The 17,588-nt window shown below is 47.1% G+C and overlaps 1 protein-coding gene across 1 annotated transcript in view; it reads right to left on the bottom strand.

Moving 5' to 3' along the window:
• The window catches only part of MYO15B (myosin XVB), a gene marked incomplete at its 5' end in the record, with an annotated part of 79,978 nt that extends 62,985 nt beyond the window's left edge, over positions 1 to 16,993 (bottom strand). The window contains 8 exons of the mRNA XM_084646555.1: positions 1,854 to 1,917; positions 3,541 to 3,644; positions 5,315 to 5,411; positions 8,829 to 8,903; positions 10,385 to 10,494; positions 12,160 to 12,223; positions 13,517 to 13,578; positions 13,661 to 16,993. Coding sequence (XP_084502681.1) covers positions 1,854 to 1,917; positions 3,541 to 3,644; positions 5,315 to 5,411; positions 8,829 to 8,903; positions 10,385 to 10,494; positions 12,160 to 12,223; positions 13,517 to 13,578; positions 13,661 to 16,993 — 3,909 coding nt within the window. The remainder of the gene's footprint in view (positions 1 to 1,853; positions 1,918 to 3,540; positions 3,645 to 5,314; positions 5,412 to 8,828; positions 8,904 to 10,384; positions 10,495 to 12,159; positions 12,224 to 13,516; positions 13,579 to 13,660) is intronic.
• Between the last annotated feature and the right edge of the window lie 595 nt (positions 16,994 to 17,588).

The following is a 17,588-nucleotide window of genomic DNA, read 5'->3' as shown; positions in this document are numbered from 1 at the left end:
AGGTATTTACATGGCAGATATGCTAAACATTCATATGTCCCTTCGTGCTTCGGCCACCATTCCAGAGGAAATGCTTCCATGCTGACGATGCTCATTAAAAAAATAATGTGTTAATTAAATTTGTGACTGAACTCCTTGGGGAGAACTGTATGTCTCCCGCTCTGTGTTTTACCCACATTCTGACATATATTTAATGTTATAGCAGTCTTGGATGATGACCCAGCACATGTTGTTCATTTTAAGAACACTTTCACTGCAGATTTGACAAAATGCAAAGAAGGTACCAATGGGAGATTTCTAAAGGTAGCTACAGCGCTCGACCCAAGGTTTAAGAATCTGAAGTGCCTTCCAAAATCTGAGAGGGATAAAGTGTGCAGCATGCTTTCAGAAGTCTTAGAAGAGCAACACTCCAATGTGGAAACTGCAGAACCCAAACCACCAAAAAAGAAAATCAATCTTCTGCTGGTGGCGTCTGACTCAGATAACGAAAATGAACATGCTTCGGTCCACGCTGCTTTGGATTGTCATTGAGCATGGACGCATGTCCCCTGGGATGGTGGTTGAAGCATGAAGGGACAGATGAATCTTTAGCGCATTTGGCACATAAATATCTTGTGACGCCGGCTACAACAGTGCCATGAGAACGCCTGTCCTTGTTTGTCTGAGCGATTGTCTTAACAAGAAGTAGGAGTGAGTGGACTTGCAGGCTCTAAAATTTTACACTGTTTTATTTTTGAATGCAGTTTTTTTTGTTGTTTTTTACATAATTTTACATTTGTAAGTTCAACGTTCATGATCAAGAGATTGCACTACAGTACTTGTATAAAGTGAATTGAAAAATACTATTTCTTTTGTTTTTCTACAGTGCAAATACTTGTAATCAAAAATAAAGTGAGCACTGTATACTTTGTATTCTGTGTTGTAATTGAAATCAATATATTAGAAAATATAGAAAACATCCAAAATATTTAAATAAATGGTATTCTACTATTGTTTAAGTGTGATTAATCACGATTAATTTTTTTAATTGCTTGATAGCCCTAGTTAATACATTAATATGGCACTATAGAAATAAACAATAGTTATGGGATTCATGCATTGTGCAGCGCCGATGTCAAACAGACAGCAGCAGTGAGATAATTTCTTTACCGCAGTTCTAGAAATTGTTTGGCAATGGTAATGATGGGTTTAATCAAGTCAGTCATTGAAAATCACCTAATTAGATTTGGGTTTACTGAGAACGTGCTGAAAGTGCTGTAATGGTTGGACATTTAAAAAAGACACTACAGCTGAGTAAAGTGTTTGTGAGGCCTGTGATCTATCTTACCATACAAAAAAAAACAGATAGGGGGCTTGGATGGAGAAGTAGAATGGGGGCAAGGCCATCTGGGTTAGTCCATCATCTCTGGGCACCTATGCTCCCATGTCAATAGTGTCTGAACCCAGGCCCTGATAGATTTTTGTCCATTTCACAAAAGCACCACACAGTTCATCACAGCTGGCAGCATCTGCGCGGGAGAGGCCCAGGATTAGCCCAGCAGGGAATGCTGCAGGGCAGCAGAGTGGTGCATGGAGGGCTCCACCATAGGAGGGGCTGCAGACACCTTGATAAAGCTCAACCTGTGCCCTCACTAGATTCAGCCCATGTAGGTGACACATGAGACTAACGCTAACGCTAACCTGAAACTCTACCACCTTCCACTAGGACTAAGGGCCTGCCTCTTGCCATCTGACTAGAGAAGCTGCAGGCATTCCTTGCACTTGGTAATTAACATAGACCCTAATCCACAAACACAGCCTAGACATGCAGAGATTCTGACCTGTCTGGGGAAGTGGGGGTGGTTGGTTCTTACCTGAAACACAACGCGGGACTTTTCCAGAAGGTACTGGGAGATGGACGTACCCATCACGACCCCACTGTGTGTGCGAGAGAGAGGGGGGAAGGGTTCTGAGAGAGAAGACTGAGGGTTTGCTGGAGACCCATATACTCTGTACAGGGGGCCAGGCAGAGGGAGTCCTTACCCAGAGATACAAATCCAAGATGCAAAACTTGGATTTGAATTTCAAAGCCCATCGACTCCAAAGTTTAGAGGTCTTCAGAGCTGGGATCTTGGAGCAGCTCCATTATAGAGAAAGGAGCCAGCTCTAGAATATGCATCTGGATCCAGGCTTAGACTGTGAACAACCTCCCCAAATTCAGGGGCACTTGGATCTCCCTTCTCTACACACAGCAAACCAAAAAGATCCAGACTGAGCAATCCCCAAAATGGTCCCAGGTGTAACCTGTGCACGTTCCCTAACCATTCTCCACACGTATGTGCTCACTGTTCCTTTGTGCTCCCTCGTCTGTCTAGATCCACCTGTTGTCTCTTGTCTTATACTTAAATTGTACGCTCTTTGGGGCAGAGACCAGCTTTTTGCCCTGTGTTTGTACAGCACCTAGCACTGTGGGGTCCTGATCCATGACTCTGGCTCCTACGGTGCTGTAGGGGCTGGAGTTTAGGAGAGACCTAAACATTACATGGGAGTTATGCTGTAGGGATGGTTTTATTACAGACCCTTACTTATAAAGTATTTGCCATGTCAAAGTTATAGCTTCTAAGTTGACTCCTTCCCAGTTTCCACCACATGTACCCCAGGGCCCTCCCCAAGAAGGAAGGTTTGCAGCAGCTGCCCAGCTGGCAAGGCAATGGTGGAGCTTTTCCTGGAATGCAGTGACACAAACATGGCTGAGCAGCATGGTAGGTGTGGACAGGTCAGCGGTTCTCAAACTTCATTGCACCGCGACCCCCTTCTGACAACAAAAAGTACTTCATGACCCATGAAGGGGGACCGAAGCCTGAGCCCGCCCGAGCCCCACTGCGTTCTCACTGGTTCAAGCCCATGCTACAGCTCCACAGTTAAGACTGTTCAGTCCTCTCTGCACTGCAAGACTCAGCCATGTTACCAGAACCTCACCAGCTTCTACTGTGTTGTAACTGGTCTCAAACATGGTAACTTGTCACTCTGAAGCAGACAGAGGTCCAGCAGGCAGGGCACACTAGACTGGGAGTCAGGAGACCTGGGTTCTCGCTCTGCAACTGACCTGCTGTGTGACCCTGGGCAAGTCTGTTAATCTCTGTATGTTTCTGTTTCCCCTCCCCCATAGTCTCATCTATTTAAACTGTAAGCTCTTTGGGACAGGGACTCTCTTTCCCTGGGTATATGTACAGCACCTAGCACAATGGAGCCCTGATCTCAGTGCTATTGTAATAAGGAGAGCACAATAGATAGGGGCTTGGTGGTTTCAAGCAGGGAAATCTTGCAGGTTTCATGTGTTCTTTTGTAGACAAAACTCAAAGCAAACCCAGCGGTGCAAGCTGACCCCGCCCCCCATAGAAAGTGTGGGGGAGGGAGGGCTGTTGTTGCACAACACCCCTGCACAACTCACTTCCCAGCAAATTAGCACTGGATCTGTTCCTGTGCATGCCTGGCTCATTCTCCTCCAGCTCCAGCATGCATCACTGCATTGTTGGCTAAGGGCAGTGCCCTTTGACTCACGGTCTCAGGTGGATGTGCAGAAACTTCCCAAAGCGGCTCGAGTTGTCGTTGAGGATGGTTTTAGCATTCCCAAAGCTCTCCAGAATGGGCAGTACGTCACAGGGCTGGGAGAGGGCGGAGGATACAAGAACTTATATTTGACAACCAGATAACACTGTGGCATTGCCCAGAGACCGGGGCCCCATAGTGCCAGGTACCCTACGAACATAGAAAAAAGGGATGGTCCTTGTCCCAATGGCGTTGGACTGAAAGACATGACCAGAAACACAAGGTGTATCCAACACCCAGCCAGGGGATACAGCTCAAGGAAGCAGTAATACGATATGGAGCCTCTAGCACTAGGTCACTAGCTGGACCCAAAGCCAGGCTGGCAGTGACTGATAGTTATTCCCACCTCACTGTGGACTTAAGCATGACATAAGTTGACCTAAGCATGACACAAATTGACCTAGTGACCTAAGCATGACACAAGTTGCTTTTCAGTTGCTCAGTTCCTGACAGGTAGGTGCCAGCTTCACAAAAACCATCTCTGCCATAACTGGAACCTTTTCTGGCGATCTTGGTAGAGAGACAGTTCAGAAGCCTGAACAGACCACTGAAACCATCTTGCCCTTACAGATGGGCCTTCCAAGCCAGAGGGGATGTGTAGGATGGGGAAGCTTGTGCCGCTTCTACCGCTGCCTGTCCTGTGAACAATCGGCATAGGGTTCTAAAGCTGTGCACCAAGCACCCAAGAGCAGTGAATTCACTCTGCGTCCTTATACATTCAAGGAGGTTTTCAAAGGTGCCTACACCCCACTGACATCACTGGGACTCCAGCTTCTTTCAAACTACATTCCTGTGGGTCTGCACTCATGTGACCTGAATTCCAAATCGAGATTCAGGTCACGTGATCAGTGTAACTATCGATGGCTGTTGCTCACCCACAACAGTGGGTGAAAGTGAAGCTAGAAAATGTTCTCACTGGTTCAAGCCGGCCTTAGACACCAGTGCCTGGTGCCCCAGATCTTAGCAGGCTGGTGTCTGGGCCTTGAACTGCTAGACCAGCTACCTTTGAAAAGACATGGACTGAAACATGTGGCCCCCAGTGCTCCACTTCATGGTGAACATGGCCAGCCACACTCTGATGCCAGACACTCACCCCTCTTTCTCTACCTCCAACTTAAGAACAGACATGAACAGTGTGAGCCCCTGCTTTGCTTTTGTGTTTTTCAGTCCTGGTCAGCTTGATGTTAGCTACTCCATGCTGATCCATTCTATTCCATGTTATACTATTCGGTTTTTTATATTGTGCTCATCACCATAGTATCTGAGCACCTTCCTGTAGTGCATTACATAACATGACTATAAGCACACATCACAGTATATAAGCACCGACTCCGTGGGTGCTCCAGGGATGGAGGGCTGGAGCACCCCCAGAAAAAAATTAGTGGGTGCTAAGCACCCACCAGCAGCCAGCTCCTCCCTCTTAGCGCCTCCCGCCCACTGACAGCCCTGCCAATCAACTTCGCCCCCTCCCTCCCAGTGGCTCCCACCTGCTGCGATCAGCTGTTCCATGGCATGCAGGAGCTGGGTGGAGGGGGAGGAGCTGGGACGGAGCACACTAAGGGGAAGGGGTGGGACTGGGCAAGGTAGGGGCAGGAAGAGGAGGGGCAGGGGCGGGAATAGGTGGAGGGGAGCAGGGCCTGGGGCTGAGTGGGAGTTCAGAACCCCCTGGGAAAGGAAGAAGCCAGCGCCTGTGTCACAGTACATAGAAACATTAGCCACCCCTTACCTGCCTGATCCCAGGCCTGTCTTGTCTCTGGTACAAGGTGCTCAGGTACCACATGATTGCTTTGGCAGCTTCCGTTTTACCTGATCCACTGTGCCCACTGGGGGAGAAAGGGATAAGGATCAGAGACGGCTATAAGAATCGGACTAGCTGTGCCTAGAGTAATTAGGCAAGATCTTCAGCTGGTGTGAGTCAGCATAGCTCTGCCTAAGACAATGATTTACAACAACTCAGGATCTGGCCCATAATATTTAAAAGTCTGGCAGCAAGTTAGAAAAATTGGCCCAAGCAAAAACCCCAGATCCAGAGCCAACCCACTTCCCTTCCCACCTCAGTCTGTGGGGAAATCAGCTCAGGCCTAAGATGAGCAGCTAAGTTCAAACTACACAAGCAGGTTGTGGAAGGGGAGTCCTAGCTTTTCCCAGCTATCCATTCACACAGCTTCCCTGGGCCAGACAGAGTGACAACATGCAACCAAAGAAATACAAGATAAACGGGCTGACATCATAAAAACAAAACTGTCATTGGCTGACAGTCTGACCATACTCTGAGGGCAGGGCACTGTAATCAAGCAACCTTTTAAGGCTTCTGGCTTTACATATTAACCTTTCCATGGATGTCGTACATCCCACAGAGCCAGTCAGCACAATTTTATGTCATCCTGTTTCATCTACCCAGACAGGATTTCTTCCAGCAGCAATGTATTTGCCATGGCAACCAATCAGCACGATCAACATGGCAACATCACTCCAGGAAGCATGAGCGGTGGAAGTGGCCTAAAAGTGGGTGAGTCACAGGAGCCCAAACCGTGAACCCGCCTCCTCCATGTCATGCCACATCCCCAAGGCAATGCCCCCACACCACCCCTTCCCCCTGAGACCCCACCCCCCCACTTGCTCCTGTCCCCTCATCACTTGCCCTGATGGTCAGTAAAAAGTGGAGGGGCCATGGCCCCCTGGCCCTCCTGTTCTGGCGCCCCTGCCAGGAAGTGCTGCATGCTGGGGTGATTGTTTCAAAAGTGACACTGATAAATGTCATCGTGCATAGCCAATTGTGAGTGGGCATGTCTCCCACGTGCTCAGAGGCACCTGGAGATGCCTCAAGAGGGCAAGGCTGTTTGTTAGGAACATAGGAAATGCCAGACTGGATCAGATTCAAGGTCCGTCTGTCCGACAGTGACCAGCACCAGATTCTTCCGAGGAAGGTGTAAGAACCCACAGTGGGCAGATGTAGGATAATCTACTTCCCAAAGTAGGTCTCACCCTAGTCTCCTGGTTAGAGATTGGCTTAATCCCTGAAGCATGAGGTTTAACAGCCTTTCCAGCGTTATCATTAGTTATAACCACCCTAGATATTCTCAGTATCCATATTAGTGTCCAACCCCTTCTGACTCTTGCCAAGTTCTTAGACTCAATTACTTCCTGAGGCAATAAATTCCATAGTTTAAATTACACATGGCGTGAAAAAGTATTTCATTTGACCGGTTTTGAACTTTCCACCATTTCATGTCTTTGAAAGTTCTCTTGTTCTTTTGCTGTGCAGCAGGGAGAACACAAGCTCCGATCTACCTTCTCCAGACCATTCATTATTTCATAGACTTATGCCCCCTCTTATTCATCTCCTTTCTAAGGTAGCCACCCTAATCTTTCCTGTCTCTCATCACATGACAGCGTGATCACTGATTGTTCTTATCACCTTTCTCTGAACCCTCCCCCACACCGCTCCAGGTTTCTGTAATGCACTTTCTAAGATGGGCTGAGCAGTCCTGCACAGAGTATCCAAATAATACACTGAAAAGATTTCTTGGTCTATAAAGATGGAAGGGGGAGAGCTGAACCTCGAGTGATAAGCAATTGAATCAAGTAATTGTGTACAGTATTACTGTTTTATAAAAGTGTATAGTGAGGTCTTCTCTGAAAGCTAATGGCACATTGGTGACTAATAATCATTCTGAAATGTATGTATTTTTATGGGGAAATATGGATATTTAATGATATTAGGCTTTAAAGTCTGTGACCAAACAGGGAGAAACAGGATTCGCTCCCAGGCAGGAGGGAAGGCAACTATCTACCTGTCTCCAATGAAATATAAGCCAGATAAGACCAATAACAGTGGAAGCCGCATTTACACAGAAATCAGCTAGGGGTTGGGAAGTCCATAGGGAGGGAAGAACAGCATAAGGCCATCTTGCTTCTTGAAACAAGGTCATTGAACTTTGGAAGATATAAGCAAGGACAGAAGACATCTTTGGCATCCATCACTAGATAGACACAAGGGGACAGAGCTCTTGCAAACTGGGAAAGATGGGTCTTTCAACCAAGTGGGGGTTGAAGTGTCTGGGAACTGAATTTACATGAGAAAAAAGTCTTGAATAAAGCCGATCCCTAGCTAGATTAAGTTTTAGACTTCTAGAAACGTGTCTTCACTTTTATTTGCTTGTAACTCGGTCTAACTTTATTTCTTGTACTTGGCATCACTTAATCTATGTGCTATTGTTAATACATTTGTTTTATTTTCACTATAAACAACTCAGTACTGTATCTTCAGGGAACGGTGAATAAGCTGTGATGAGCTTTTGTCTCTTTAAAGGAGCAATGAACCTTATTATTTCTCTGAACTGTCCTGGAGAGGGCTGGGCATTGCAGAGCACACGGCTTTGGGGAAATCTGGGACTGAGCACGTGGTGGGGTCACCTTTCAGGTTGTAACAAATTCTGGTGGAGGCCAGAATAGGGGGCTGTAGACAGGCTGCTGGGGTCAGAGCTGCTAAACCAGGACTGTCTAGCACACACACACAAACCCACACACACTCAGCGTGTGACCTACATGCTTGTGGGCTGGCTGTGAATGTACCAGGCTGGGAGCTATAGCAGTAAAGCATTGTAAGGCACCCAGAGTTGCAGGGCAAATGCTGACACAACCCCTTGCTGGTCTGGATTGCATCCCCCAAGGTGTGAGAGTGACAGCTGCAGATTTTGCTACCTACCTGCTCAACCCCCTTTCCAGATCATTAATAAATATATTAAAGAACACAGGACCTACTCTAGAACCTTGAGGTCCCCATTGTTAACTGGGTGCCATGATGAAAATTCATCATTTAAACTTACTCTCTGCTTTCTGTATCCTAGCCAGTTTTTGATCCAAGACAATACTTTGCCTTAGAACATAATTTCTTAGCTTCTTTAGTAGCCTCTTGTATGGAACCTTGTACAAGGCTTTGTAGAATTCTAAGAGATTAGTGAGGCATGATTTTCCTTTGCGAAATCTGGCTAGTTAAACCTTATTATATCACAATCTTCCAGGTGTTTTGCTGTTCTGTTTTTATAGATTCAATCATTTTGCCAGGCACAGATCTAAGGCTTACTGGTCTATAATTCCCTGGATCACTCAGAGAGTCTTGTTAAAATATGCATATAACGTGTGCTATTTTTCAATCCTCTGGAACAGTTGTTTCAATGGGGCAAAAACTTGGAGGGAGAGGAGGAATCTCAGCCCCACATAATGTCCTCATTTCCTACCTGATGACGATGCACTGCTCTTGCTCTGAAGTCTGGGACAGAGAGTAGGCCATTTCTGCAATGGCAAAGACGTGTCTAGATGAACAGAAAAAAAAATTTCCATTTGTTACTTTGGCCCTGATTTCCTGCCTGCACAAACACAGTATCAGGGGTTAGTTCGTGGATATCCGCACTGGAGGTGGGCCTGTAACAGAATCTCAGATCCGAGAGCCATGGCCAGAGCCAGTGCTAGCTCATTGGGAGGCCCTAAACAGGAATATTTTTGTCCCCTCCTGTCTCCCCACAATACTAAAACAGCCAAGTTCTTATAATAAAAAGGGAATGGGGGGCTCATTGAGCTGCTCAAGGCCCTAAGCAATTGGTTAATCTGCTTATGCCTAGTGCCAGCTCTGGCCATGGCAGCATATGTATAGCTGGACATGGGAGGGCAAATCTCTCACTACTGTAGCTCCACTTTTAATAGCCACCTTGGGAACCCTAGTGTGACTATGGCTCCTGTAGCCAACAGCTTTTTAAATGCCATGTGTCATTTAGACTCAATCTGAGCAAGTTAAACAAACCAGTGGCCACAGGAGCCTCATCCAGACTAGGGCTCCCAATGTTGCTAGCTCCAGCAGAGCAGCATTGGTGTTAGCAATGGTGGAATGCTACTGCCAAAATCCCGAGGGATGCTACAGTCTCTTTGGTCATCAGCAGGGATTGAACCTGGGACCTTCAGCTAAACCTGAAGGAAACTTGAGCTGAAGGAAAAGCTAGAAGAGGGAAGCTATTACAGTGGCTGGATCCAGCAACTAGACGAAAGCATCTGCCCAACTGAAATCAAGGGGAGCCTTTCCCATTTACTGCAACGGGTTTTGGACCCGGTTGTAAGCCAGCATTTTACCTGAGGATCCATGAACTTGTTTGGTTCTGCATCCAGCTCTGAACCACCAATCACAGCTTGGTCTTATCACTAGCATGGGCTAAACGCCCTCCAGCCTGGTTGAAAGTGAAGATGTTGTTCTCAACACTGTGGCTCAGCTGGGCCAGGCAGTGCTTGGATATGTAAGTACTGAGTATCATTATAGTGTTACACAGGGAGGGACATTTGTCAGGCTAGGGGAGATTTCAATAAATGTCTCATTTCAGTCTCTGGCATCTTAATCCCTCAGAGTGTTACTGCAAGGGGAAGAGAGAAGTTCGATTAGGGTTACAGACTCTGAAGTGATGTCCTTTTCAGTCTCTCTCACATTAGAAGAGATAAGCCCAACGGTACAGCTCAGGTCTCAGTCCAAGCTTTTCTGAAGTTCAGTGGTGTTTGCATCAGGCCCACTTTTGCTCCTCAGGTGGAAATTGTTAGCCAATAAAACATGGCATATGGCACCTACAGCAACAATATCAGAGTGCCATACAAGTACCCCTGTGCTGGACGTACCATACACTTCGCACTGCACTAGTCCTACTCCAGAGATGACCTCTGGCCAAGTGAAATGGTCCTGGAAGCCCAGGGGCAACACAGGACTCTGCAGGTTAAGAATCATGAACAGACTTAGTTGTGAAGAAACAAGCATACATACGGAGCATTTTTGGAGAGCGTCCCCTGCTGATACTGGGTCACCACCTCTTCCAAGTAGAGATTGAGGGGCTTGAAAGGATTCACAGAGACCAAGATTTGCCCAATGTAGGTCTAGAAGGGGGAAAATAGAGTTTGGTTTTATTATATCCACTGGATGATTAGAGATTTCTGGATGGTTTTTAAGGCCCGGCTTCACAAAGCCCTGGCTGGGATGATTTAGTTGGGGTTAGTCCTGCTTTGAGCAGGGGATTGGACTAGATGACCTCCTGAGGTCTCTTCCAACCCTAATAATTCCAGATCCCACAGAATCATAGAATAACTGGGAAGGCCTCAAGTATATATTGCATAACCAAAACAAAAATTAAATCAGCTTTAAAGCAACATTAAAGGATCTGATTTAAACTTCTGGAAGCCAAAGTCATTCTGGGCAGAGCTAATTTGTTTTGATTTGCAAAGGGGCTTAGTTAATTTGGGGGGCATGTTCTTCACATCCACACACTTCCTCTGAGCTCCATTTGGACTTTCAGGATCAAAGTGAAACTTGGCCAAAGCTAACACGTTCTCCATAGTTTGAGGCCAAAACCATAAATCCCATTTGGCATTCAAGGGATAAGAGGGATGGGTGTTCCCTCCTAACTTAGCCGAGACTGAAACTGGAGCCAGGTGTTCAAAGAATGCTCAAAATCAAGGGAAACTCAAGGCTTTCCAGGCTGCATCACAAACATTTTACACTGCCAGTCCTGGGTTCAAGGCAATGATCATCCTCGCTCACCCCATTATGCCTGGCCATTCAAGGGGTCTTAGAGCAGTCGGTATATGCCTGCGCCAAATAGGTTACAATACCAAAGCACAGTGGGGTGAGATTGCAGCATTAAGGAGTGACTACTCTGCAAACACTGTTGGGTTCCACACTTCTTCTCTGTCCACTTATTGGCTTCATCTACCAGTGAGATGGTTTCTCTAGCTTCAGCCTTCCAGACTCCCCACTGAGGGACCAGCAAACCCAGATGGCTTCTGCCTCCACAGCAGCTGTAAAGATTCTGCCATCAGAGCCCTCAGTTGTGCTGCTGATGGGCAAAGCAGAGCAGACTCCAGGTCACTCTCCTTCCTGTAGCTGCACTGGCTGTGCTAGGCTAACAAGAGTAAGGTCTTATCTTTGCCAGAAAAGTGAACAGATACGTCTTGTGTGAAAGACATACAAGGAGCAAATCTGTTGTTCCAGTTTGACCTAGTCACTTATCTAACCACAACCACATTCTCTCTGCGCTCCCCTGTCTGGATTGCATACAGCAGAAACACACACACACCCTCTGGTTTTCTGTTGGGTGTGCGTAGAGTGATGGCAATTGGTACAGAGGTTAACAACAATCATACAGCTATGGGGGAGCTGCTGTGATAGAATCCATTACCTAGGTGCATTTGGTGCCTCAGTTGTATCCTGCGCTGGCTGTGGGAAGAGGGACAGTCTAGCGTCCCTCTGTGTCCTCCCCTAGAGGCTGACTTTGAGACTGGCCATGCTGACCATAGTGGGAGCAGGTAACAACAGTTTTGTGAGGTTTGGGGAGGGGGACCTGGGGCTACATGAGGAGCGAGAGAGGTGTCCCATGCTGGACAGATACAGCAGGTGAACCCCCGTGACGCCAACATCTCATCACTACTGGGAAACGTTGGGACCCTGTGGACTGTACCCTGCTAGGGCTGGACGGGGCAAGGGAAACCCCACCCTCAGATTCCTTGTCCCACATGAATAAGAACTGAAAAACCTAGCAGCCATACGTAAATGAAATTGCGATGGAATCTCTTCTTCAGACACAGAAGGACGGAGCTCTCACAGACCTCCCTAGAAACACAAGACACGAGCCATCAGCCAACTTCATCCACAAACCTCACTCGTGTATTATAGTCTGTTGATCATCTGAGGGATGCTGCAAGATGGGGAACAGATGTAGCATCCATCGATTTTATACGGTAGGCCCAGAATATGGCAGGCAAAGCAGGGCCAGCCCGAGCTGTTTTGTTACCCAGGGTGGAAAATGTTTTCAGCAACCCTGAACAGACGAGCAAACAAAGAAAAAAAATAACCCATCCCCATTTGGTGCCTCCAGAAGTCAGTGCCCAAGGTGCCTGCCCTGTTCACCCACCCCTGGACTCAGGATTGCACATGGGCGTGTGTATAAGAGAGAGAGAGAGGGAGAGAACACTGCCTGGATGGACTGTCTGACCTGTCCATGCCTGCACAATTGGGCTAGCCCCTGCTGTCTGCAACCTAGAGGATATCAGCCTTAATTCTGCTACACAACCATGTGGATTTCATCAGTTACTACTGGTTTTAGCAGTGCTAAAGGTTGCCAGGGCCAGTGTGGGCAACTCCCATGGGCGTTTCTGTGTCACCTAGAGTAACAATCCCAGTGATACAAGACGTGTTAGAGAGCCTGAGCCTGCTGCAGCTGGCCAATAGGAGGTTTGCCACTGATTTCAGTGCAAGTAGGATTAGGCCATTAGATAGATACTCTGTGTCTCATCCCACGGATTCTCCTTTTCCACCACATACATCACACAAGAACAGTGTGCTCTTTGTTTCCGGCTATTTTACCAGATAGTGGCCTAGGAGTTAGAGCAAGGCCTGTTATTAGGAAAGTTACTTCAGCTCTCTGGGCCTCAGTTTCCCAATCTGTAAATGGACTGATCCTTGAAAACCCATTTCCGGACAGGGTGCTTCTTACAGTGTAGGTGGGGTTCCCTGTCTGCACCTCCAAGGGGGTCTGATCGCCATTACGAACCCCTCTTTCTCTGGCGTGCCTCCCTGGAGATGCGGCAAGCAATGTGTACTCTGCCTATGCGTAGAGGAGTTTGGGGAGGGATTGCACAATACTGCTGTGATTCCCCTTACACCAGTGCAATTCCCCACCCACTTCAATACAGGCCTGGGCCTAAATTGGATAATTCAGCCCTTCCTCTGGTTTAAATGGCCATCCGTCCCTCACAGTCATGAGCACTGAAGCCACCCCATTTTTTAGGGTTATAGCTGATGTTCTACAATTTGCCTTCTGCTGCTGAGCCAAGTGTCTTTGATGGGTAATAAATAAGCCCCAGCCACTTCCTGCTATCCACAGAACATCACTGACATGCTTACTCCAGTCTGGACAGATCTTCAACCTCCTCAAGCTCCACCCCGTGGTTTTCATCCAGGTACACCTGAAATGTATTGGAGAAATGGCTGTGAATTGTGTGCAGGTTGACAGCACCCTAAAGCTTACATGCCTAATGCAGAATATACCTGTTTCCATGTCACATCCATCTCAAGGATATCCTCAGTGACATCTTCTGCCTCCCACCTTTCTCTCAATGTCTTCGGCCTGTGGGTCTTGACTAGATCCTGGTCCTTATACATGGCCCATTTGCTGAGGTTCTCAATGGTGAGTCGTGGGAGCAGCATTTCAGAGTTCAGCCATGCCATAGGATCACACTCCAGAGTTCGCCGCTGAGTCCAGTGCACCTGGGCTGGGGCTTCAGACCCAGCATGTTGGATAAGATTTGCAGCCTCTTTGTCAACATCTCCCTCAAAGTAAGAGACCATCAGATCCCCTGAGCCCTCTTCTTCCTCCTGTGGAAGGAAGCCCTGCTCATACCAATAGTTTCCAGCTGCCTCTGGGAAGAGCGGGGGTTTAGTGGCCTGGTATGGTGACTGCCCTCTTTGCCCCTTTGCGAGGAACTGGGATTTGGATATATCTTTCCCCTCGGGCATCTTTATCTCTTGGGATGAGGAGCTCAAAAGCCTAGCCACTCTGTACTGGGTTGCAAGGCATTTTGCTTGACTCGGATCACCTGGCATTGATGGATCAATTTCATCATTGTGGGGAAGCCCTTGACTGGTCCTCTGACAGGTTTGCTCCTTCGAGAGGTCATGTTTGAACTTGCAGCCCGGTTGCACAGACATCACTGCTTTTCTGCTAGATACATCTATTGACTGCGGCTGTGATTCACTATTCCCGGAAGAAACTCCTCTTGTCTTCACCATGTGATGGACCCTGGGGAACACAATGGCGAATCTGGCATCAGTGACACTGTTCTTCTCCTTAGCAGGTCTGTCCAAATTTAGCAATTGCAGAGAGGAGTTAGCTTCATTATGGGGAGAATTGCATGAAGCCAACTGGGCTTCTTCCAGCTCCTCTGCCACCTCTGTATGAGGATGATTCCATTCTAGCAATGGCTGAGAAGAGCTTTTGCTACTCAACTCCCTCTTTCTCTGTTCTCCCGCTGGGCCAGGGGAGGCTCCGCCCTGTTTATTGATTAGTCCAGTGGTGCTAACAATCCTGATCGTCATTCTTCTTCTGAATCCAGATGGCTTGCTGCTCCTCTTCCCAAACTTCTTCAGGAGCCAGCCTGAGATACCAACTGCATGCATCGCCCTCAGAAAACGATCTTTCAGGCTTGCTTTCTTGGGAGGTTTTTGGCTGAGCCAGTTGGTTACTTTTCTAAATGCCGAAAGGGTGTGCAGGGACTGGATGCCCTTTTGCTTCAGCACTCGCTCTTTTTCAGCGGGTGCCTCTTCAACCACTTTCTCCTCCGCTATCTCTTCTCTTACTGCTAGAGTCTGACACGAAGCGTGTTTGACGTTTCCAATTACTTTCCCAATCTTCTCTCTCTTGTCAAGATGCTGCTTATCAACAGCTAGGTTTTTAGCACTAGAGGAGGAGCTTGAAACATTGGAGACACTTAATCTTGGCTCTCCAAGATCCTTAGGTATACTGGAGTCCCTAAGTGCCTTATACGTTCTTGTGGCACTCTTTTTAGAAGGGACCTTTTGAACCTTCTCCAGGTCAGAGCTAGTTTCTGCTGCCTTCTGGAGAGGACTTTGTTTACTTCTTGCCAACAGTTTGGCCTGGGCAACTTTATGACTGTTTTTTAGATTCAGGAGAATCTGGGATTGTAAAGTGAGAGGACTGCACTTCTTTGCAAGCACAACCACCGAATCCACCCTCCTGTTGCTGTCTGAGGAAGAACTATCCTGATGTACGTGTTCTAACTCTTCACCTTGCATTATTGTCTCAGGGTTCTGGGATTTCTTTTTTGGCATTTGTTGTGTGGGCCACACAGGGCCATCTCTCACCATACTGCCGCTGTCATTCATATTCCCTTCCCAACTGTTTCCCAGAGGGCCTTTGCTCAAGCCCATGTTAAGGAGCTTTGCTTTGACAGTGCTAGGCAGCAGTTTCCTTCTTGGTCTCTCTCGCTTGTTGTCATCTATTTCTTCAACACCATCCTCTTCATCCTCCTTGCTTTCAGATTTAGCTTGCTCATCTTCAGACATTTCTTCTCTGTTGTGTTTTTCCAACAGGTTTTCCTGTTCTTCTTCATCACTCTCATTTTCTCCCTTCACTGAGCTTTTGACTTCATCCTCTGAAGCCCCTGCACTATAATCTTCCTCACTGCTATCGCTTAGAGTAGATTTTTTTTGCTTAGAGACTTTATTCTGCTCCTTCATTTTCCCATCTACCTCAGACTCTTCTGAGACAGTTTCTTCGTCTTCAGATTCTTGCCTGTTGTCCATCATTTCCTGTTCTCTTTCACTTTCACTTTCCCCGGTTGCTTTGTTGTTTCCACCATGAGACTCTCGGCAGCCTTTTCCTTTGGACGGAAGCCAATTTTCCTGTGTAGTTTTTTCCTCAATAGAGAGTTCTTCTTCCAAAGAGCTTCTCATGTCTTCACTGATTTGGGTGTTGTCATCACCAGTCTCTCTCTTTCTTCTTGCTTGGCTACAACTGGCTTCATCTCTAGAGCCAAAACAAGACCCATCATCTGAGCTTTCCAGGCTCTTTCCTTCCTCACTTACACTGGAAATAGTCCTAGCTGATTTTCTAACTTGTTTCTTCTTCTGTCCATCACCCCCACCCCCACACTTCACTGTCTTAGATCTGAGCTCCAGACTGCTGTGGAGCTGGGAACCTGACTTTCTGATAGTGGTTGCTTTGGAGACATGCTTCTTATTGTATTTTTTCCCAGCACTGACATGGCCATCAGTCTGAGGAGACTCGCGTTTTTGAGAGGAGCCCTCAGTACTTCCCACTGTGAAGGACTTTACAGACTCAGTCTCAATGGCCATTTCACTCACACTCAGGTGCTCCCTGTGCTTCCTTTTAAAAGTACGTTTCTTGCGGTCTTCAGTGGCCTTTACCTCATGGCAAACACTGACCTTGCTTCCTGGACCTCTCAGATCCTGTTGCTTGGAGCCCCTTACTTTTTTCTTCTCCTTGGTCATTAATTCTTCTCCATGCTTTCCACCAGAACCAAATTCTCTTTTGTCCTTGCCCTTGGAGGTTCTCTCCCCTTTGGCTTGCTTTTTGTGGCCATACTCTTTGCCTCCCTTAATCCTTGCCTCCCTCTGGCTCTTTGACGTGCTCTGTACAGATATAACTAAAGGAACTGTCTCTTTTTCAGAAGAGGGTTTTTCAGATGTAGCTTGGGCATTGCTCTTTTCTTTCCTCAGTCTCCCACCTTGGACCATGGAATCCTCAGGAGGGCTCTTTTTCTCACAGCCAGCAGCTCTCTCCTTACCAGCTTTCTTTGCCCTGGCAGCTTTGTCCTGAGTCATAGATCTGGAGGGTGCCATTATGCCAGTATTCAGAAGTGCATCATCGTTTATTGAAGTTCACCTACAAAAAGAAACACACTGTTTCTACTGTACAACTTTGCAACTGCTGCTGATACAAATAGGCAAGCGAAGAGGCTGGATCCTGCATAACCATAATCATGTGACTTCTACAGGATTTATTCACACGTCTAAGATTGAAGAACCACATCCATAATGCTGAGGGGCCTTAGTTTTGACTGCCACGTACCAGTTTAAATCACTCAGTGTATCCTCTATTTGGTTTTTCTCATTAATCCTCCTCTGATTTTCCTGAATCTCACCACTTATAGACAACTACAACAATTTTCAGCTTCAAGATCTAGTATGCCTAATACACATATAGGCCTTCTAGTGTAGATGCATCTTAGGGCTTGTCTCTGCTTACTTGGGGAATTGACGTACAGCGATCAATCCAGCAGGGATTGATTTAGCAGGTCTTCATTAGACCCACTAAATTGACTGCCGATCTCTCTCCCATCCACCAGAACGAGAAGCATACGGTAAGTCGACGGGAGAGTTTCTCCCATCAACCCACCGCGGTGTCGACACCGTAATAAGTCAACCTAAGATACAT

Source organism: Lepidochelys olivacea (genome assembly GCF_965140295.1).
Source record: "Lepidochelys olivacea isolate rLepOli2 genome assembly, chromosome: 14".
NCBI classification, from domain to species: Eukaryota; Metazoa; Chordata; order Testudines; family Cheloniidae; genus Lepidochelys; species Lepidochelys olivacea.
This window is presented reverse-complemented; position numbering and strand designations above follow the sequence as displayed.